Below are 22,897 nucleotides of genomic sequence, written 5' to 3' on the forward strand. Positions count from 1 at the left end.
TATGAGAAGACTGGAATTCTTCTGTAGTTATTCAAACTATACATTCTTATATTATTTTCCAACAGGTGCATGAACACTTTGACTTTCAAGATGAGAATGAATTGACTATTCAGGACCAAATTTCGAAAGAACTTCTTTTGGAAGATACATTTAAATTTCTCTTATCTAATGAATCCTCAACATCCAGTTTTATAGAAGCTCTGCAAAAAATATATGGATCATCTGTGAGCAAGGTAGTTCATTCCAACCTTTTCTTATTATTAACTATTTGAAAATACTTAATTTTAAATTGTATGCTTCTGAAATTCTTGGTGCCAACTTATAGAATGAAGGATTTATTTAAAAACAATCTTTTATTGTATGCTGGGGAATAAAACTGTAATTATATTAAACAATTGAATATTCTTTTGTAAAAATTCGTCTCTCAAATTATTTCATTTTCCAAAATACTTGAAAGACATATTTAAAGTTTTAACAAAGTAATTTTCCCACTGTTCTTTAAATGGCCTTTTCTTGATATACAGATCTGAGTGTTTTCACAATTTCATCCAGAATTGATTAACTTGTGCATGGAGATCCATGAGCATCAAAATTAAATTTTGGTTCTTACAACTTTGTGTCTTATTCTCAATGCAAGATCCAGTTCCAATATTCTTTTTGCATTTATAGAATCTGTATAAATTTTGCTTCACTAGTGAAAACCATTTCTGACAAGCTGAGATCTCATTTAGCAGTATTTCTCTCAGTCCGGGCACTTTTAAGAACTCATTTCTGAGGAGTCCCCTTCTTGAAAGACTTACAGGGACTAATTTATCCAGGTAACTTCTGCCTCTCGGACAGATGTGGCTAAAACAGAGTCATGGGTTCTAAATTTATGACAGGATGAAGTAGAAGCTGTAGACATACAGACATGTAGTGATATGATTACCCAGCCCGTGCTCCAGAGACCTGTAGTTTCTATGGGTTTGTCTCCACACAAAGCTAATGCATAGTGTGCTTTATTCTAGACTGAAAAACAGGATGAGCTGTCAAGGAGCTGGCTGGCTGAGGTAACAGCTAGTTGAGAGCTGCTGTAACTTGTTCCTATGATCAGTGAAGGGATTGGGGTCTACTGAAAGCACACTGCTTTCCATGTGATTTCACCAGAACATGCTGCTGTTTCCTTCACAGGATGGAACATACAACAGAGAAGAAGAGCAATGTTTCTCTTTAGAAGAGATAAATTCAATGATTACTTTCATAAAGGAGCTGAAGAATCTTGGACAATTTGAGCTGGTAAAATAAATAGGGTTTTGTTTCATTGCATATATATTTTATGTAACTCTTAACATTTCTCCTTCATTACCATTCTCGGCTGTCTCTGGCATACGTAATTAGGCTGGATGGGCAGGGAAGCAAGGAGATAGAGGTAACACTGATTTTATTTTGGTGGATCATTTGAGTTTATTTTAAAAGAGAGAAAGAAATACACCAGAGGATTTGAGATGAGTTTCCACTGAAAAGGACAGCTAAAGCAGAAACAGAGACATGAAAATAGAAGGAAAGGAAAAGAAGGAAAATAACATAAGTGACTAATGAGGTGGTAAGGAAATAGAATGATAACAAAGCAAAGCAGGAGTGAGTGGAAGGACTAGACAAAGTACAACACTGAGATCATGACCAGAGTGTAGAAATAGATTAAAAAGTGGCAAAAAAAAAAAAAAGGCAGGTGGAATATGTTATGTTTCTTCATGCTTTGAATTCATTTTTGGAGAAGAACACAGATGGAGGAATAACAATCACTGTCTGTGAATAGGCATAGTTAGTGAGGGAAATGGTGAGTGTTGGGAAAATAAAGGATCTGCAACTGAATCTGTTGTTCAGAAAGTCTGCATGATATCAGGATTTCTTTGAGACTCCCTGGATGAGTATTAGGGATGGAGACTGATGACACTTTCTGAAGAAGCATTGAGTCTAATACATCTGGAATTCACAGAGTTGTCTGAGTTGGAATTGGTCCAGAAGGATCATCAAGTCCAACTCTTGGCCAATACAGGGGTTGAACCTGTAACCTCAGCATTATTAGCTCCATGCTCTGACCAACTGAGCTAATCTCAGGGTCAAGTCAGGGGCAAAGGAGATCAACTTCCACATCAGTACTGGTAATCATCATTCACAAGGCTGGGCATGATACTCAGTTTGTAAGCATGTGGGAAAGAGCATTAATATATAACCAGCCCTATGCTGTACATACTGTCTTCTGATAATTTCTCATGTCTTTGCACTCTACAGATATCATACTGTGTTATCTCTAATCAGTGTCTCTCTTCTCAGCTTTTCCCTTCTTCTGCACCCAAGATCCAAATGTTGCTGCGTGACCTTTATCGAATGGTAGACCCAATGAGGCGTCTTAGTTCAGTCCTGACTGTGCATTGGTTGCTTTCCAGTTTACTTCAACAATTCCAGTTCATGAATAAAGAGGCACATACAAATCTTTTTGAGTGGTAAGATAACTCTTATATATGTTGAGGGTAGTTTCTCAAATTATATAATTGCAATATGTCCAGTGAGCATCATAAAACTTAATCCTTCAGTAGATGTAGGTGGACTTGCAATGCTTGAGGTGAAGGTCTGTCATCCCATATGAAGCCCTGTCAGTCATTCTGCCATTGGAACTGTAGCTAGGTTTCTAAATAGAACAGGTTTTGCTTCTCTGTCTAATGTGAAGGACTCTGGATTAAAAATTAATTGGAACTACAGTAAATTTTTTTAAGAAAGATTTATTAGGTAGATTTTTTTCTAAACAACTGTAAACTCTGAATTAGTAGCATTTCCCAGGGTTAAGACTGTCTTAATTTATGTACCAATTAAAAGCAAAACTGTAAAGAAGATATAAAATTTCAGGTGAAGATTTTTCCAAAAGAATTAATAATTTTGGTTGGCTCCAAGTTTTCTGTCCAACAAATACAGGTCAGAGAGCATAATACTCTGAGAACCTCATTTTAACTGTTTGTGAAAATATGGGAAAAATGCTGCAATGTTAAGGGTAGATTCATTGAACTTTTGGCAAGAAGTTTTAACTTTCACAAAGAGAGGAAGAGGAAAGGAAGGACAGAACAAGGGAGGGAGGGAGGGAGAGGAAGTAAGGAAGCAAGCAAGGAGGGAAGGAAGGAAGGAGAAAACTTATAGTATACTGTATGTTTTCTATAAAATTTGTTAAAATGTGGTTTCTGTTTTCATTATCTCTTAGTTAATGATGTTTCATATATGTGTGCCATACTGACTACTGACATTTGTGATTTTACAAACAAGGACTTGGGAACAGGCACATTAGACAATGTGTATGCTCTATTCCACTGAGTCTCAAGATGAATGTGTAAATGATATTATTTTGTACATTTTTCTGGGAGAATGCTGTAGTCAGTGTATGAGGCATCTGTAAGATTTCTTAAGTTTTAATTTTGTTCCTCATTGAACTGGGCGTGGCTTTCAGCAAATCAATAATTATCTGTATCTTTGCTTTACTGTAAAGGGGAGCTTATACTTTATCACTGTACTAGGTAACTGTTTATTAGTGTTTTGAAAATACACAGTTCCATGAAAGTGCTAAGTTATTGTTGTTACTGCCGACCACTCTGATCCCTCCATGAGAGGTGATTCAAAGATGCAGCTGCTTGCATTCATATGTAAGCCCTTGCCCTTTTGCAGAAATATTTAGGTTTGCATATCAAAGCATACCAGCCTTTAGCAGCTTTCTGTTCTAATCTAAGCTGTGCCACTCACTCATTTTGAGCAAGCCCCTTGGCCTCTTCTTTTCCTTCAAGCTCAACATTATTGTATGTGTATAAATATGTGGAAGTACCATGACCTTTCTCCAGGGCATAGGCCAGTCTGCTTCTTTGCACTGTATTTTTCTGCAGTGGCTAAGCTAATAACACCATTCTCTTCATTCAGTGTATAAAAAACCATGTCCTTTGACATTGCTAAATCAGAATCTTCCGCTCCTTTAGCTACATGCATGTGATGGTGATGTATGTGTCAGATATGCATGTAATTATACTTAATTGCAAGGAAAAAAGAGCTTAGCTGTATTTACTCCCCAAATAACTCAAGTATGCATTCTCTTTGAGCTTTGATTAATCTTTTTTTTTCTCCCAGCTTTGATGAGTTTGTGTATCAGAACACTTTTCCTGAATTTCTTTAGTTAAGGCCAGGTTGTTCAGTCGATTTATTTAACAGTTTTTATTTCTCTGACTGTGGAAAACTGGTATTTCCATTTATCAAATCTAGTGATTGCATAACTGACTGTCCAAGCAGACAAGAAATTTATGGGAGAAATAGTGACTTTTGACTGAGGTCTTGTGCAGTTACTTTGTTCACTGATCATGACTCCGTAGGATGAAGACAGGATATAAAGATGTTTCCTAGTCTACGTATTTTAACTCATTTCATCTATATGACTAGTGTTGAAACCTTAAATGGTATTAGTGAACTCCCTGAATTCCTTCCACACAAGAAATAAGAAGAACTCTAGAAACTCATCTCAAACTATAATGAAACAATTACAGCCTAGGTGAAAATGACCACTTCAGATGTATGGGTATAAAATATTACACCTAACATGTACTCTGAAAAAAATTTTTGGCATTTTTTATGAACTGTTTTCAGCTCTATGAAGTTTATACTCATGATATGACTAGGACATACATAACCACTGTCTTCTAGATTAGGGGCTATGAAGTGTCATGGAAAGTATATTTGGCTATGTCAGACAGCATGGAAGAATCAGATTAGTGAGTAAAGCTAATGCTTCTGTATCTGTAAAAGATAGAAGCCTAAGCAGGTCTAAAAGCTGCAAATGTTTTTTGAAATCAACTGATGTATTTGGGAAAGTGGTTTTAGCTTCTCATATGCAAGCCCTTTTTTAGTTCAAACTAGAAGCATCAGCCCTCAGACTGAATCTGGGCTGAAAATACTTTTTTGGAATTTAACTTGGTCATGTCAATTACCTGGAAAGTCTGAGAAATTAACAGGTTTTGGACTATGGGACAGAAAAAAGCAATGACAAGGAAGACAAGGATAAGATCACTGGCCTGGAATGGGAGGAGTGAGAGACAGAAGGAGGAAAGGAGAGAGACAGTTGGGATTAAGTGCCAGGAAATTAATCCCACTCTTGAGTCTGAACATTTTTATTTCACTTCTGAAGATCAGTGCAAGGTATTTCATTTAAGGAGCCAAATGCCCCCATGGAAACTCTGTGACTGAAGCCAAACAAACACTCTACAAAATAGAGAGCTTATTTTGAAGAGAGACCTACATAACATCATCTAAAGAAAGAAAATTCATAACTCTACTGAATACTGAAATATGGTCTCAATGTTGAGTTTATGACCTGTTAAAAGTTGCACCATTCACAACTAACATATTCATCAGAGACACCAAAAGAGACTAGTTTTTTCCTTTTTATGTTTTAGTTTACGAAATATTCTATTTCTACATGTCCTTAATCGCTTATGTCTTATTGCATAGACCATCAGAGCTATATTATTATTGCTGCTGTCAATCCTTTGCTTTTCTTGTTTGCTGAATCAGAGAGATTCCTAAAGGACAGGTTCATAGTCAATAGTTTGTGATGTACACATTGGGAATCTTTTGAAAGGTTCATTCACAAGCATGCACTCATCAAGGGTGCTGACATACAGCCATTAGTTTCATTAGAAACTGCAAACTGTGTAGGCAAAGTGCACATCTGTACTAGACACCTCCAAGATATTTAAGTAAGTAGGAGGCCACTCAAACAGATGGAGGTCCTTTCTTAAGGAAAGGGATGTGCAGAGTGCTCTGTATTAGGAAGAGCTTCATAACTGCATTGTTACCTCAGTCTGCTTATTGCAAGGAGCTTGAACAAATGAAAGCTTCATGGTGCTGATGATTAAAAAGCTCAGGCTGCAGCAGAGATAAATCATTGAACCATAGAGTCATTTATGTTGGAAAGGTTCCTCTCATCCTATCACTTATTACGTGGGAGAATGACTCCACCTGGCTACAGCCTCATTTCACTGACTTGTAGAGAGCGATAAGGTCTCCCCTAAGTCTCCTTTTCTCCAGACTAAATACCCCCAGCTCTCTGAGCCACTTCTCATAAGGCTTGTGCTCCAGCCCCTTCCCCAGCTTCATTACCCTTCTCTGGACATGCTCCAGCACCTCAATGTCTTTCATGTAGTGAGAAGCCAAAACTGAACACAAGATTCAAGGTGTGGCCTCACCAGTGCTATGTGCAGGGGGACAATCACTGCCCCAGTCCTGCTGGCCATATTGTAATCTGAGTATTTTTCTCTAATATGATTTCTAAATAATCAGATATAGTTATTATATGTCTCTTAATGCTGTCTGATGTTAATTGCAGTCTACAGATTTGAAATTCATACAGGTCATGCTGTTCCTTTGTGAGCAGGGACCTTGCAGTTGTGGCGTTGTCGCACTCCTCACGTGTTCTCTGACTAAACAAAAGTCTGTCATTTTATAGAGTTAAGACATGTTGCTTCCACCTTAAAACAGGGTTTGGGACCAGGCAAGCAAATAGGAACAGCGGAGAGAAAAAGTGTATTTGACAGATGTTAGCTGTTACTTCCTTGACAAGCAGAAAGAAGGGTGCAAAATAACTTACAACTTGGAAAGCAAACTCCAATAGTGTGTTAAGTGCCTCCTTTGAAGTAGGTCATGAATGTGAATAAAATTAGGGTGGTGTCTAGACACTGCAAGCTCAGAACTACATTTTCCTGCGCAGGCAAAGACACACAGATCTGCCAGCTGCTTCTTTCCTTATCTCATTGAGTTAATGCAGAAATCTGTTTTATCACTGGACAGTTTTTTATCGCTGGGCAGTTTACCTTTTCCCATGATTGACCTCAATACTGCTTTCAGAAGCTACTCTTGAAACATCAGTGATGGATGCTTGCACAGAGCAATATTGCCACCTCCCTTCCTTGGCACAGAGAGTGACTTTATGTCCTTCAAAACCCAAACTGCAGTATCCAGGAAGAAGTTGTGTTATGAGAACTTCTAAAGGAAACACTAGGAGGAAAACCAGTGAAAGCTTCAAGAAATGCTAATGGACCTCCAAAAAGGTCTTATCAACCAGAGGGTTGGATTGAAGAGAAGCCTACTCCCTTTTTTTCTACCATGCTACCAAAATTCTACTTGAAAGAAAAAATCTGCAGAGTTCACAGTATGGACACCACTGACATGTTGATTAATTGTCACAATTGACTTGTCTTTTTTTCACAGAGATTTTACATATATATATATATATATGTATATGCATATATATCCACTCTCTGGATTTGTTTTTAATTTGCAAACAAAGCAAAACACATAGAAGTTCCATTTTAGGAATTCGTGATAATCTCAGTACAGATATTCCCCTGGAGGCATGCCTTCATTTTTATTTAAATGTTTTTGAACGAAGTCTAACTTTAATCTCAGGTATATGCAAAAAACCCCATCATAGAAGCAGTTAAGAGATATAGTGTGGGTTATTTCATTCTTGGCTATATCCACCCTTCCTTTTCCTAGCAATGCAACTATGTTTTGGAATTTATTTCTTTTTTTTTCTGTTGCTGTGATGTGCTGCCATGTATTATTTGTGTTTTCTGTTATGTTCACTCAGGTAATATTGCTAATGCTGGGAATATGAATGCAGGAGGTTCATCTTTCCACAGAAAATACTAAAATACCATGTGCCCTGGGATACCATATAGAAATTTTTGCAAAATATTTCATTGTTTCTGTTCCTTCCATTCATGTAGAAATATGTCTGCTATTGAATTGACAGGCAACCTTCTCAAGAAAATATGAATCCAAAGCAGAATGTTCCTTCTGACTTCAGGAAGAATCATGGAGGTAAGGGTTCAGAGTAAGATCTTTTATATACAGTACGTTTTTCCTATTTGTATTATTTCTGATAACATGTGGATTTAGATTGCATTGTCTTGCATTCCAACTGAAAAATCTTAGCTTACTCCATATAAAAGACTAATCACTTCTTTATCTTATGTAAGTTGCTACACTGAGCCCATGAGCAGCATTCACAAGCCTAAAGTAAAAATTTCACACTGTAAAGAATAAAAGTACAATGCGTCTCTTATAAGTAAAAGATGGTTCCTTCTCCAATGGGACTGTAATCAGGCTTAGAATAGAGAATTATTAGCTGTTTCTGTTTATCTTTCAGCATTGCATTATTCCAGTAAGACTGAAGAAAGACAATGCAGTTATGGTAAGTCAAGGTCTTTCTAGATCACGGAGGGGGATGAAGAAAGATTTCTTGAAAATTTTTCTTGGGTTTCTCTACATAACCTCTAAGCGAAGAGAATCTGCAGGCTTTTACTAAAAAAAAAAGGATTTTTCAGTAGCAAGAACATTGATTAAACACTCAGTAAATGGGCTATTATATTAAATAAGCTCAAAACCAAAATTAAACATTGCTGTATGTGCATATTAATGTGAGTATTCCAGCACTCATTGATCCCTTGTCACACTTCAACAGACTTTTGCCCCCCTTTTTCCAATAACCTCAGCATACATTTGTTCTTGTGGAAAAACCTTTAAACTTGTCTGGAGTTTAATCAGCTTTGTTTAAAGCTTTGTCTTCAGCTCAATAATGAAGTATTGAGGAGCTGTTTAAGAGATGAGGAGTTTTTCTAAAATATATGCTTACAGGAATATTTAAAGTATTTTTAAAGATCTGTAAAGATGTAAAATATGTTTTTCTTTGGTGGTAGCAATGTTTTCTGCTGCCTTCCTCATTCCCAAATTATCTGAGGGGCCCATTTGTAAACATGAAGCCATTGCTCCATGGTGGATAGGCTTTGTTACACATTGAGCCTCATGTCCCCTCTGTTGATGATCTCATGCTGCCTCCAGGAACAATTCTTGTGTCAGATAGAGGCCAGAGATACTCGTGGGCTGGCTGATGGGCATCACCATTCTAACTGCATGATATTTTATTTTAAAAATACCTCGATTAATGTTATTTTGAAATTCCTCCTCATTTTTAAGCTAGTAGTAAGAAAACATTTCTAAGTCATACAGGATATGGAGAAGTGTTTATATTCGTCTCTCAGGGGTTTTTTAATACCTTCTGTGTGTCTGTGTGTAAGACTCTATTCCCCTACAAATGTAGCCCAAATTCTGTTCTTCCACTGGAATATTTTCCCTTAAATTTTAATCCATGCAAGAGGGTTCTGACATTGCCCTGTTTTGTTTCTCAGAGCAGATGTTTCAAGGTAGAAAAGGTTCACATAAAAGTATTTGCATAATTTTTGACCCTTTTAAGCCACAAGATTTTTCAGATATTATAGTAAAAGAGTTTCCTATGTGGAATATTTTCTGAAGTACCCAGTTTAAAACATGTACTAGTGAATATATGTGTAAAGCAGTTTTGAATGTGTAATTATACTGTAAATCTGAATCCAATAGGCTGGTTAAAATATTTGTCATAAGTAGGTTGCCAACAAATAATTATTCTCATGAGTAATTTGGCAAACACTATGAAATAAAGGACACATTTGAGCAAATAGGATTTGATTGTGGAGATTTCATACACAGGAAAGGAGCTGGAATTTGTTGATATAGGAATTTTAATAAAACATTCTTCCAGCTGTACTGCAAATGACCCCATGGGTCTTGATATCTCCACGTGACTTGTTCTTATGAACAGTAAGAGTATGTCTAACTTATTTTGATTTTTATTGGAAATTACACTTGTGCATAAACCCTGTACACAGCCTGGTACCTAAGTAGGTTATGAATTTTGGCCTACCTCTTCTTTAGGTTTCAGTTAACTAACTAGAGACAGATCTCCCAGACTTAATCCTTCCATTTTCAAAGGCTTACACAGGCTTTGAGTTTTTGACTAGGACTAAAGTGATTGGACACTGAATGTTTAAAATCCCTCCGAGGCCTACAAATTTCTCAAGTGCCATTACAAACTCCTTTAAAATTTTGCAGCAGGATTATGAGTCTCTGAGTCACTAGGCATTAAATATCTTGCCACTGTACATGTTATCAATCTGCCAGAAGTTGCATGTAGTTCCAAAATGTTCATACATTTCATAGTTTTTTTTCTTTGATGCCTTCTTGGAACAGATAAAGATACCCTATCTCATATCAGACAGCTCTTCACCAGTCCACAGCTGGACTTGAATCCTCAGTTTAACCCAAAGATCAGAGAATACTATGCAGAAGTGCCATTCGACATGGTGACAGTGAAAATAGGAGCAGAACCCTCTAACTGTCAGTGCCACGTACACCTCGATGACAAGAAAGGGCCAAGGTACGAGAAAAAAAATATGAGTGTAAAAACTTAATTTTGGAAATATGTCATCATGTTCCACATTTTTTTTTGTTTCCAAAAACCCAGGACACAAATAGATTAGTCATGGGAACGTCAGAGGGAGTTCAATGCTGAGAAACTTGTGTTTATTTTCAGTATCCTGAAGGCAATGGTCTGTATGTTGTTCTCAAGCCATAATTAACTCTGGCTTAATGGAGTGTACAATTGCAGTATCTCACCCATCTTCTGCAGTCACTGACAACATCAAAGCTGGGTGGGAACAGACCATCACTACACTGCACACAGAAGATGACAGAGAATTTGAGCTTTTGTATCCAGGTGTTAATTTTGCACAGTGCCCTAATCTTCTGCCCTGCTGGACTTGGTCTGCTTACATGGGTCAGAGTAGGGCAGCTGTCTTCAAAGGAAGAAGTAAGTTCAAGTTTACTAACTGAGAATAATCCATTTTTGTCATAGTTGTATTATAAGGAATTGTCGTAGAATCATAGAATAAGTCACATTGAAAAAGACCCTTAAGGTCAAGTCCAACTGTTAACCCAGCATTGCCAAGTCCACCACTAAACCACATCCCTAAGCAGCACATCTACACAACTTTTAAATACCTCCAGGCATGGTGACTCACCACTTCCCTGGGCAGCCTGTTCCAATACCTGACAACCGTTTCAGTGAAGACATTCTTCCCAATATCCAACCTAAACCTCCCCTGATGAAACTTAAAGCCATTTCCGTTTGTCCTGTCACTTGGGAGAAGAGACTGACCCCTACCTTGCTACAACCTCCTGTTATCTGCAAACAGACTGAGGGTGCCCTCAATCTCCATGTCCAGATCATTGCCCTGGCCATCCAGCCAGTTTTTTACCCAGCAAAATGTATGTGAATGTAAGGTGTGAGCAGCCAGTTTCTCCAGAAGAATGCTGTGGGAAACAGTGCCAAAGGCTTCATTAAAGTCTAGGTAGGCAACAATCACAGCCTTTCTCTCATCCACTAAGTGGGTCACCTTGTCATCCACAAGAGTCCCAGCTTATCCGATCTCTTAGAGAACTATAAAGCTGAACGATAGAGGAGAGAGCAGAGTCATCACTAAACATCATGTTTGAGCACTGACCCACAATAAACCATGATGTTTAATTGCTACTGTGATCCCTGGCACACTTTTGGCTTTCCCAACCAGCTCTGAGAAAACAGCATGTACCAGGGACAAAACCAATAGGTATTTTGGGTATGGCCTAGTTTTTAATGTTGGGAAGGACAAAAAGTGTTTATTTATCTGGGTCAGGTACCTCAGAACCAGAGAACTGGCCTAATTGCATACTAGCCATTAGTGAGTGGATAAAAGGGAGAACAGGGACAGTGATTTACTTGGGAAGAAAAATTCTTAACTATTTCAGAGGTAACTTTCCTTCATGACATGAAGTGCTTAGCAAACCTAGCATCTTTTGACTGACTGTGAAGCAGATGCTTTGAACTAGAATGTCTGTTACTAACCAGAAAGTCTGTGCAGTTGTTACTGATCTAATGCCCAATATGTTTCCTTGTTTTTTCAATAAAAAAGCAGTCTCAATTTATCTTTTCAAAAGAAACTGTCATTAAATTCTTCCACCCAATATTTTGGTGTTTCAGTGTTAGCTGCCTTGGCAGTCAGCATAGATATATGTGAAAACCTCAAAGATTGCTTCCTTGTAGAATGAAAAAGAATAGCAAGATGGTCTTAGCACTGAAAAGTAAAAGCCCTGCATGTGCAGGTTCTGTGCCTTTCAGCATTTATTTCCCTGCTGAAGGAAGAAGAGCACAACTCAGCTTTTCTCTGGTTTGTCACTCTGAGTAGTTTGACTGGGAATCCATCACATTTGGCTAGTGGACAATTTCAGCAGCTAACTACACTTCTGATTGTATTTATCTCCCTGATGACTTCATCACAAATTTGGGCCTGCTGGGAATTATTGTCCCTAATGATTTCATTCACAGATTTCATGTCAGAATATTTGCCACTGCCACTGCTTTCACTAAGGTTTACTCTCAGTATTTTTTCTTCTTGAAAGAACTACAAATACTTACAAATCTTATTTTACACTGTTTTTATTTAAAATCTCATGTATTTTGTAATACAAAGAAAATGTTAGAAATAGCAACCTCTAGGAGCAAGCGGAATTCAGCAGCCATAGATAAAGGAGTGTAAATCTTTGTGTCTTTAGTGTTTATTCCACTTCTTTCCTATTTTGTCATGCAGCATTGCTAACTATCCCCTTGGCCTTGGATTGAACAAAGTCATCATTCTCTTAACGGATGATTCGCAGCCCAGCCCTGAGGTCGTGAGCAGCTACAAAATCACAATTTATCGAGAGGACCGCCCCAGTCTCCCTTTGTTTGATGACTATATGATGTGTGGGTTTGTGCAGGTATTGTCTCTTCATTTTTTTGCTATACACATTAATAGGAATAGCTGGTTTCTGTTCATTCAGTGGTATAAATTAGGGTACATGAGCCATGTAGAGCCAGTTTTTGTTGAGATTAGAATCTGAGTTCTAAGCACTTTAATTGTATGAAATTGAGCATTTACACAACATTTTGGATATAAAAGGTAAGTCCAGCATAAGTACCTGTTACCATGTATTTGAGAGCTCCAGGTTAATTAATCCTTACCTTGGTCAGCTAAACCTTCTCAAAACTTTTCATAAGTGTCTCTCTCTGACACTGGAGCCATGGAATTCCTTTTACCAGGGAAGATATTTATGATGACAGTCTATTTATCAGTGTTCAAGACAGATGCTGCTACATAATTTATTAATGAAAACTGTTTATTCTAGATCAATAAACACAATAAAAAAGACTCACTCATAATTCCAAAGGAAGGGATTATTGTTGCTTACATCACATTTATCCAAATACAAATTTGAGAATGCATGTAATTTACTCCCAGCAAATAGCAATCCTTAGGAAGGAGTGGGTCTGTTGAATGAAAAAAGGACCAGAGTCTGTCCAATAGGGCTTAATAAGGGCTGGGAAAGGGGAGCTCAGACTAAATTAGACACAGAAATGGAAGAAAGGTAATGAAATTAACAGTGTAGATTTCAGTTAGTGAAACTATAATGATAAAAATATTATGCATGAGAGAGAAAACCTGGGACACATGTTGGATCAGAATTACTTGTATTCAAAAGTTTGTCATTTCAACTAAATGTTGGTTGCTACTTGATATGGTGGGCAAAGATAAGCCAGCCAGTTCAAAGAAGGAAGTGACATTGTAAATGGTAATCATGGGCAGTGCTTTTATCTGTGGAATTTTAGGCAGATTAAAAGGATTGGTGGGTTCATTCCAGAGCATCCGGGAGTAATATATTTTGTCACAATTCTACAACCAGGAAGCAGAATTTTCAAAACTATTGTGTTGAAACTGTCATCCATGTTCATGTCAAATATCTAATCCTATCTTTATTTATCTTCTTTATGAAGATCTTAATACATCCTTTAGCAAAACTTGCTTCCTTTCCCTGGTTTCTATGTAGTGCAGAAGAGGTCAGGAGACCAGGATCATAGAAGGCAGAGCATTTTATATGATGGGGCATATCAAGAGGGATTTTGTTTTTCTTGCGGAGATATGAGCACTAGAGCTTAAAACAGGAGCCAAAGAGATTATAAGTGTTGATAGCAAATTCGGTGTTGACAAAAATTATCTCAATCTTCAAATCAGGACTGCCAGAAAAAATGTATGTAGTAGTCATAGTGTACTGACTGCTGACCTGAGTACCTGATTATGGTGTTGTCTGGCCCACCACCTAGTCTTTCTCTTCTCTTAGACTTCTCTTACAAGCTCAAAAGGTCAAGGACCATATTCTTACTATTTGTACTGACTCAACACTACATCTAGTAGTTGCTACAGTAAAATAAAAATAAACACATTTAATACCTGAGATTTCGGTTCAGGTGTACAGCAACCTGCTTGACATCTTAAGTATGACTTAATATGAAAAGGAGAACAGCAGTAAGTTGAACTAGAGTTATATTACTGGAATACACTGGCTGGAATGATGTGAGAAAAGCTCTTTTTGTTTCCTTATTTGGGGCATGTATCTGAGTGTAGGAACAGGAATTCAACCTCAAAAATGTCTTCCCACACCAGAGTTTACACTGTTGTTAATGTTTTATGATAGCATTTATGAGACTGAGTATGAATCTTTGAAGCACTGTGAAGGCAAAGAGATCTAGACTGATAAAAATGAAAAGTGATTTAGAAATTTCTTTTGATTGAGCTTGGTTTTCTGCTCCTCTGTGAATAACTGCTCTCTGATTAATACAGTTGTTCAGAGCTAGGGATGACTTAGGGAGTTCAGAGTAAAAATGAGATGAAAAGCATTCTTGTGGTATCTAATAAGTGCTGTGAAGATACAGTGTGAGATTCTAAAACAAGTTTTAGATATGTTAGAGGCAAACTTATCAGAGAGTGCCTTTAAAAAACAAACAAAGGCTGGAGCTGGAGATAGAAATGGCATTCTAAAACATTTAGAAGCTTGAATTTTTTCCTATTTGCTAGAATAGAATGTGTTGTCTTTTGCTTAGAATTATGTTTTTTTATCAATAGAAAACTCAGGTCTTAAACAACATCATTACATTTTGCTCTTCATACCAGAAAAATTATGCACTCTTGCAGAGTGAGTTGATACACTCCCATCAGTGGCATGAATACTTGTTCTCTTAGTAATGAGACACCTGTTTTAGGAGCAAAAGGATAAATACAGCGTGAACTGATGGAGACTACTTTGGACACTTGACTAGGCACAAGTGGGATCACACACAAGGAGAGCAAGGCCACTGATAGTGGTGTGGTCTTTCTCATAGAAGGCTTCAATTAAAATTCTAATCCAGCAACTTTTTTTCCCAACTTTCTTTTATGTTTAATCCCAGTAGGATATTCAGGTTTCACTGCAAGATGATACTATAAGGAAGCTTACAATAAAAAGAAAGAGTGTGGGATGTGGTTTCCAGCAGTCTAACAATTCTCATGAAGTTGAATAATCCTGGATTAATTTCAAGGTATTGAGTTGAGAAGTGTGTGGTTCCAAGCCTTGCAAGCCCTAAAAAGGGAAAAAATATTGTCTCCTGTACTTTTTGATACCAGGTATAATATCCCCATTAAAACCAAATTAGTATAGGATAAACTGCCATCTCACAATAGCACCTTCAGCAGATTTCGTTGCCTTCCATTCTGTGTTCCACATTTTGCAGTATTGTTTGGACTGCAAATGGAGAGGTTATTGATTTGTGCTTGAACTTAATTTTGTGCAATTGCTGACAATATTCAAATTAAGTATCCTTGAAAGAAGTGGTGCCATTTCATTATCACCTCTGAAGCTGTGATATGAAGATAGTCAGAATCCAAGGCAGTCAGCAGAAAAAACAGTGAGCTCTTAAGACAGTTATCAGCATCACTGTCAAGTGAAAGATCCCAGACTATGTACATACTAGTGTAAAGGACAAAATATTTTATACATTCTTACACTGCCCATTATCTTTAAAATGCAAACAGATTTATCTATGACTCACTTGAAATGTGTGGACGCTACCTCTTTGATTGTTAATATTTACCTAGTTGCAATCATGGAGAGTAACTGCTGATGTGCTTAGGGAACCTTTTGACCCTGTGGACTTCTGTACCTGTTTGTACCTGCAGTGTCCTGTTGCCACATGGCTTGTTTTGTTTGGCTGGTTGGTTGGTTGTTGGTTGGTTGGTTGGTTGTGGGTGGGTTTGGGTTTGGGTTTGGTTTGTTGTTGATGTTGTGTTTTAATAATACAGTTATTTATTTGGGTTTGCATTTATATTGTGAACAATGGACAGCTAATGCTATTTTTATAGCATAGTGTGTTTCATTCTCTGTCATTTTCTTTTGTGCATTTGTACATTTGATTCCAAAATCAGTGCAGTGCAATGGGCTGATGCTCAGGCTGTCCTATACCTTTCTGATGTCTGAGAGAATGAACTTTCCTGATTTTTGTAGAACATCTTATTCTTATGTACTATTATCTCTTGTATTTTTGCAAATCCTTTTATCATATTCTTTTCCTAGAGCCCAGATAGCTTAAGAAGCCCAAGAGACCTTATGAGATGAGATGAGATACTGGCATTGCATTGCTGACTGTGTAACACTAAATGGCCACAATGCAGCTGGAGTCAAGATGCCAGCAACAACATGTTGATTTCTCTGTCCACTCAACTTCCATTGATCGAAAAGCAATTAAGACCTAAGCCTAGCTTATTAACTGTATTTAACTTTACTATAGACTTTTTGGGGTAGAGATGAAAAAACTCTTTCAAAAGGAAGAAGCCTTAAAAAAAAAAAAAAAAAAAAAAAAGGAAGTAATTTCATTCATATCCTCAGGAAGATATGAGAATACTTATTTTTTTTTTTCAGCTCAAGTTACACATTTCCAAAGGAAAATAAAATGGTTTTACTTCATTTTAATCTGTGTGCTGTTGCCATTGCAAAGCTTTTCATACCAGACAGTAGAAGTAAAAACTGTCAGTTATAGAAACGGGTATTAAGTCTTTGCCTAGTACTTTCATGCAAAGATTTCTAAGAACCTCACAAATATTAAATAATGTCAAGAAAACCCCCCAACAACTTAGGAGAAAAACAAAGAACTTGTCCTGTAGTAGGACAAGCTGGAAGTACATTAGTCTCTTCTGGATTTCTCATTAGCTTTATTAGATTCAGTGTGACCCTATTACAAACCACCCATCTCTTCTGTCCTAAGGACATTGTGGATGCTGTGAAAGACTCCTAGGTTTTGCAGTGGTTATTGTAGCAGCAACTGACCCTTTTGGCAGTTCTGAGCTTGAGTGTCTTGCTTCAAAAGGCATGGCAAGTGCATATCTGGAACTGAATATACATTCTAATTATATCAGCAACCAGACTGTATCTTATTTGCAAAGTTAGCTTACTTCCCTTTCAGAGAAAAAAAAAGAATATCCATTATAGGAGCAATCATGCATTGCATTCTTCCACCTTCTCAGATATAGAGCTGGTGAGAGTTTTTTTCAGTGGTTTTGAATTTTTCAGAAAAAAACATAAAAATCCCCCAGACTTCAAAAAAATAGTTTGAGTTCTTTTTTGTTATTGTTGTTGTTGTTATTCAGAAGAGGAAGTTTTGATTCAGTGAGGACTATTTGATTTAAAGATTTTAGCATTTGAAATTTGTACTGGTATAACTGTTAGATATTTTGACTATTGTGCAGTCCAGAATGCTAACTCATTTCAAGAAGGGAGTGGCTGGGACAACCAAAAAGCTCACTCATTCTATTTGAAAGAGCCAAATCTAAATTTTCCTCAGAAACACTGGTGAGAGCACAGTATGACAATCATGTTTTCCAGGAGCAATGCCAACTTAAGCATCCCTTTCCCTGCCTGCAGCTACTCATGAACCAGATGGGAAAACCCTTTTTTTTAAACAAACTAGTTTCTGGGATAAGGTTCTCATTCTCTCTGTGTCAGCACAAGGGAGTGGGTAAGTGCAGGGGCAGAAATGAGCAGCTGAGCACAGAAGGATGGTTAGTGGGTGCTGTTTCAGGCAGCTTTTTCTTTCTTCATGAAAGAAATTCACATTGAAATTGGGTTTAAAGCTCTTGCTGGTTTTGAATGAGCAGGAGCTTCATGTTCAAAAATTGTAGAAGTGATTTATGGGTGGAAATACACAAAAAACACTAGAAGTACTTTGCATTGCTATTAATCTATAAATTATTTTGGTTCTGTGTGACTGCAACCCACTTCCCAGGAAAAACAAAGCGAGGCTCACGCAGCCTTGAGGAACAAATATGTAGCAAACTGAACACATGTTAAATTGTCAGCAGTTCAGGTGAAAACCACAAAATAGAGAGCTAGGAGACAGAGACTGCCATAAAAAGAAGGTTGAGGTCTTATATCTTCAACTGCTGTATGTCAGCATGGTTCAATTAATTTCAGGGGAGCAATTCCAGATTATAGAGATTGAGTACCTCTCCTGACAGATTCTTACAGATGAATTCTCTTTCATTATATATGCCAGGCAATGCTTATGAATTCACTTGCATAAAACGGCTGAATTTGTTAGTAATTTTCCTAAACATCTGGGTTAAACAACATCTTAGAATAATCTAAAAAACTGCTTGAAGGTGCTTTAAAGTATTTAAAAATCAAGGGATGTATGATCAGCATTCACTGTAAGTATAAACTGAACAAACACCTAAGTTGAATAACACAACTTGGTGCTTCTAAAAAAGTATATTTAAGATGATATAGAAGGGAGAGAGGTATAATAAATATACTTAGCTAATTTTCAAGTAGAGGGTTAATTTGTGTGTGATCTCAGAGAAAACTTTGTAGAGTCAGCATGTTCTGTCTTTGTCAACATCTATACGACTGGGAAGAGAAAGCTTACCACATTTTCTTAATTATACCAAAGATTTTTGTGACTATTTAAAGCATTGCTCTGTAGATGAGTCAGAGGAACAATTAACCATTGTGATGGATATTCTTTATATTTATGCAGTTCTGTGCTGACCTCCTTTTGGATCTCAGAATCAGGATGTGGCTGCTAGGCTGACATCTTCATCAGTGGCCAGTATCTGCTGCTTTAAGGAAAGCTCTCAAAAATTCAGCAGAGCATAGATCCATCATTTGAAGGAATTAGTATAATGCTCTGGGCTTTCTATAGAAGTCAGGCCCATCTTTCACCTACAAAGTTAACTTCATAGACAGTCTGCACTATCATCTGGTGGTCATGAGTTCCCATCATCAGTGCTCACTGTGAGACATCTGCTGGACTCTGAAGAGGCCACAGAGAGCAAATGGGCACAACTACAGCATAAAATGGGAAGAAACAGCAAAACAATGAGTTTTTGTGTGCTTCTATTTAGGCATCTCGTGCTCTGAGCATGGAATAAAAATTTATCATTTTATTCTCTATCTCCAGTAGGCTGTGCCTGACTAGGACCATCATCCTACTCTCCAATACTTTGGGGATGCCACATTACAGAGCCCAAACTTTAAGGATCAAGTTCATGTTGGCTCCAGCTGCCCAGAGAAAAGTTTATAGTCTTCCAGTTTACAGTATTTTGCTTAAGCTTTGCTGATTTTATATTAGGTGTGCTTAGTCTTCTCTATGTAGCTAAGTTTCCTGTTAAGCATATGATTCAAGATTAATACCAGATATCCTCCAGGAAATGTTTCCAGAAGTTTCAGGCAGAGACTGAAGAGGGCGGATGTTTCCATGTAGCAGCAGCTACATTTGTCATTATTACGATGCACTGTACTTAGGAAATTGTGTGTGACACAGATCACCGGCAGATAAATTGTCACCAGTGCTTTGAATCCATATGAATACTGAGTCAAAGATTCAACAGTTATAAGCCAATAGTGACTGGGATGACACCAACAAACAAATTTGGTTCATAATCATTAGCCAGAAGAAGTTTTAAGTTGCTATAATAATTAGCCCTTGAGGATTGAGAATTTTATAGGCAGCTTTCTTTCCTTGCTTGGCACTCTTGTGGATAAGAACTTTTTAAGTCAGGAGTGATATCATTCTTCAGCACCACTGAATTTATTGACAGAACTAGAGTTGTTTGTAGCATCTCTTACCTCAGCAGTGGAAAATTTAGTATCTCCTACCATTCTTTTCTTCTTTTATGTGTTTGCAATTTAGCACAGTCTTACTAGGAATATCCCACCCTCCTAGATACTCAGTTACGTGACTCCTGACTTGAATGGAGATTTTGCTATTATGCTGCCACAGAAAAATGTCGTTAGTATATAATTATGTGATGAACAAAACCGTAAAAGATAAAATTCAATCACCTGACAGAGCAATTCCATTCTTTTGTGTACTCAGGTCATTCTCCCCTTTCATACAATTACTGATGTCATCCCATGAGTGTGCATGACACATGAAAGATAGAGAAGATGAAGAGCTGCCCATAAACTCTCCAAGGAGAAACTCATAATTGCATGACTAAAAAGGTCAGGGAATTAAATTGTGACCTGTATGATTGCAAATGGTGAACAAAATCCCACTGGTGCTATTGGGGTGTATGGTTGGACATTCAGCTGCTCCCTGCTGTGCTGCAGGACAGGGAGATACTGAGGCAGATACAGTGCTGTGGGTGCAGATTCTGTAGATACACTGCTATCTCTGAGCCCATGACAGACTGTTAGTACAGACTGGAAGAGATCCAGGTTTTTCTGATTCCTTGCCTTTAACTAAAGGATTAAAATGTCTTTTTAAATAATAGCAGCAAATCATTGTGGGTGGCTGTGAAAGGAGACAGATGACAGTAAATGCTGGGTAGGCAATTCTGCTCCTGGGAGAACACTGTTCTCTGGAAAAGTTTATCAGAAAACCTATTTTATATAATTTGTGTCAGCTATGTGGTTTTTTGTTTGTGCTAAGTTATCAGGCAATCATCCCACATATTTAGATTTTCAGTTATGTCCTTCTTTGCTCTTATTTTTGATGTTTTTAAGATAATACAGGTCCAGTAACACCACTGGAATCAATTACATTTTGCTAGAGAACTGGTAGCAGTAACTTTTGCAAAAGATTCCTCGTAGCATAGACTTTTTTTCTGCTTATTCTTGCTTCCTCTCTCTGCCCTACACAGTAATTCCTTCATGCATTGCTGCACTGTGGTGCAGTTCAGGCAGAGAGCTACAGCTTGATGGTCCTTTAGGGGAAGGAGAGAGCCACACACTCGAATCACCTCAGCCTGAGGCCAGCCAAGAGAGAAGGTGTTCGGGGGTTCCTGGCCCAGCCTGACTAGATGAGTTGCTTCCTTCTGGCTGCTCCTACCTACAGAAGGGCACTGCTGGAGCTGGATGCTGGGCAGGCAGAGGCAGGTCCTCTTGAGTCGTGCCCTCTGTTGTACTGATGATATTACCTTGTGAAGGCATCTGAGATCTCTGGAGAGGAACAGAAGATGTACTTGAGGACTCTGCCTCCCTCTACCAGCTGTTGTTTTTCCATGATTACACAGGGAACCTAGCTTAGCTGTCTCAATCACCATGCTGGGTCAGGATTTGCGTTCCCTACATTAACTAGGCTAAATTAGCAAGGTAGGGTGAAGCCCATAATTTTTTGATGCTTCCATTTTCAACTATACAATGTCAGGATTTAAAAATTAACTCCTCAGTAAAGCATAAAGCCTTACAGGTCTTTGAATGAACCACGTAAGTATGAAAACGTCAAAGTTTGAGTTAAGCAGTTCTCCTTTACAAGTTCCAGAAAATCCAATAACATTTAAAAGTACAATAATTGAAGAGGGAGGGGAAGAAGAAGGGGTCAACCAAAGTTTCTGAAGCCTCACTGAAATATTTAGTTTATGTTTTGGGTAAATAGCTGTGTCAGTGTTTGCATTCTGTCAATGTACCTGATTCATGAAGAAAAAGTTCATTAATTAGAAATAACTTGCACTGTATGACAGCACACAAAGTATTACAACCATGATCAGACTGGCAGTTTATAAATCACAGACAAATCAGTACAGGCATGTGGGTGAAGTATTTGCAAAGTATGTTGAGGGTAAATCTGTGGGGTTTTCATAAGTGGTCACTGCAGTTTTTACTGAAGCAAAAGTTATTGTTAAGGTTAAACTTCAATAGGTTTGTGTGATACACCAGGGCTCTGTGGTGCCTTGTTAACATTTTTTGGTAAATGGTGGCACTTGTTAAAAGGCTAGTGTGACAGTAGAGTGAAGGGGCTGTTTGTGCTGACTGTGTGCAAGCTGGTCTAAGTACAAGGAGCAAACAAGGTGCCTCTGCTACATGGCACCCAGGCCATTCCAGCAACGTGTTAATGGAATATCACAGTTTCTGGTACATGAGCTTATTACTCTGCAAGGCTTTCAGTCATGCTCATAGACATATCATGAGGGGTGTACGGTAAAACTGTCTAGAGTCACGTTTGGGGCACACAGAAGTTGCATGTTCCTTAGTTATACAGTTGTACACCTCAGCTCTTCCAGTTCTGGGACTCTCCAAGTAGACTGTCATTTGGATTTAGTAAAAGCTTCTGTGCCCAATTTTGTGGTGTGTATAACAGTAGAGAAAAATATCCTTAATTCAAGCCCATTGAACCAGGAAAAGACTCCCTTTGACTTCCATGTGATTTTTATCTAACCTAACTAGACTTATCTTCAGATATAGGATCAAAAAATGAGTCTGCAGAAAAGAGCATGCCTCCTATTGCATCTCCAGAAACAATAGCTGGTCTTTGATGATCTCAGTTTTTGGTGCTAGTGGAAATTATTGGTGGCATTTAGGCATTGAAAATCTGTAAAGTGAAGTAGAGGGTATAGGTTGTTATGAAGATATAAAAGGAAGTCTAATGAGTCATAGTAATGACATCATAAGTCTTCATAGCAATTTGTCTGGACTTTTAATGACAGTCTTAAAATTCTAATTTGGTAAAGTTAAGCAAAAGGATAATTCTGCAATTCAGCCAAATGGTGCAATAGAACAATGAAGAGTGAAGTGATTTATTGCTGCACGGCATAAAGGCTGTCACCTCTTCCAGCTATACAGTCACAATGCATATTTGAAA

At 37.7% G+C, this 22,897-nt stretch overlaps 1 protein-coding gene across 4 annotated transcripts in view; it reads left to right on the top strand.

Annotated features, from left to right (window-relative positions):
* Positions 1–22,897, top strand: part of CPED1 (cadherin like and PC-esterase domain containing 1) — a 142,389-nt gene that overhangs the window by 63,000 nt on the left and 56,492 nt on the right. For all 4 annotated transcript variants that reach the window (XM_042018116.1, XM_042018113.1, XM_042018115.1 and 1 more), the window contains exons 10-16: positions 66–233; positions 1,171–1,275; positions 2,314–2,483; positions 7,814–7,881; positions 8,210–8,254; positions 10,126–10,312; positions 12,561–12,729. In XM_042018116.1, coding sequence (XP_041874050.1) covers positions 66–233; positions 1,171–1,275; positions 2,314–2,483; positions 7,814–7,881; positions 8,210–8,254; positions 10,126–10,312; positions 12,561–12,729 — 912 coding nt within the window. The remainder of the gene's footprint in view (positions 1–65; positions 234–1,170; positions 1,276–2,313; positions 2,484–7,813; positions 7,882–8,209; positions 8,255–10,125; positions 10,313–12,560; positions 12,730–22,897) is intronic.

Source organism: Corvus kubaryi, unplaced genomic scaffold (genome assembly GCF_017639235.1).
Source record: "Corvus kubaryi isolate FWS band 111438036 unplaced genomic scaffold, C.kubaryi_AGA036_p1.0 137, whole genome shotgun sequence".
Classification (NCBI taxonomy): Eukaryota; Metazoa; Chordata; class Aves; order Passeriformes; family Corvidae; genus Corvus; species Corvus kubaryi.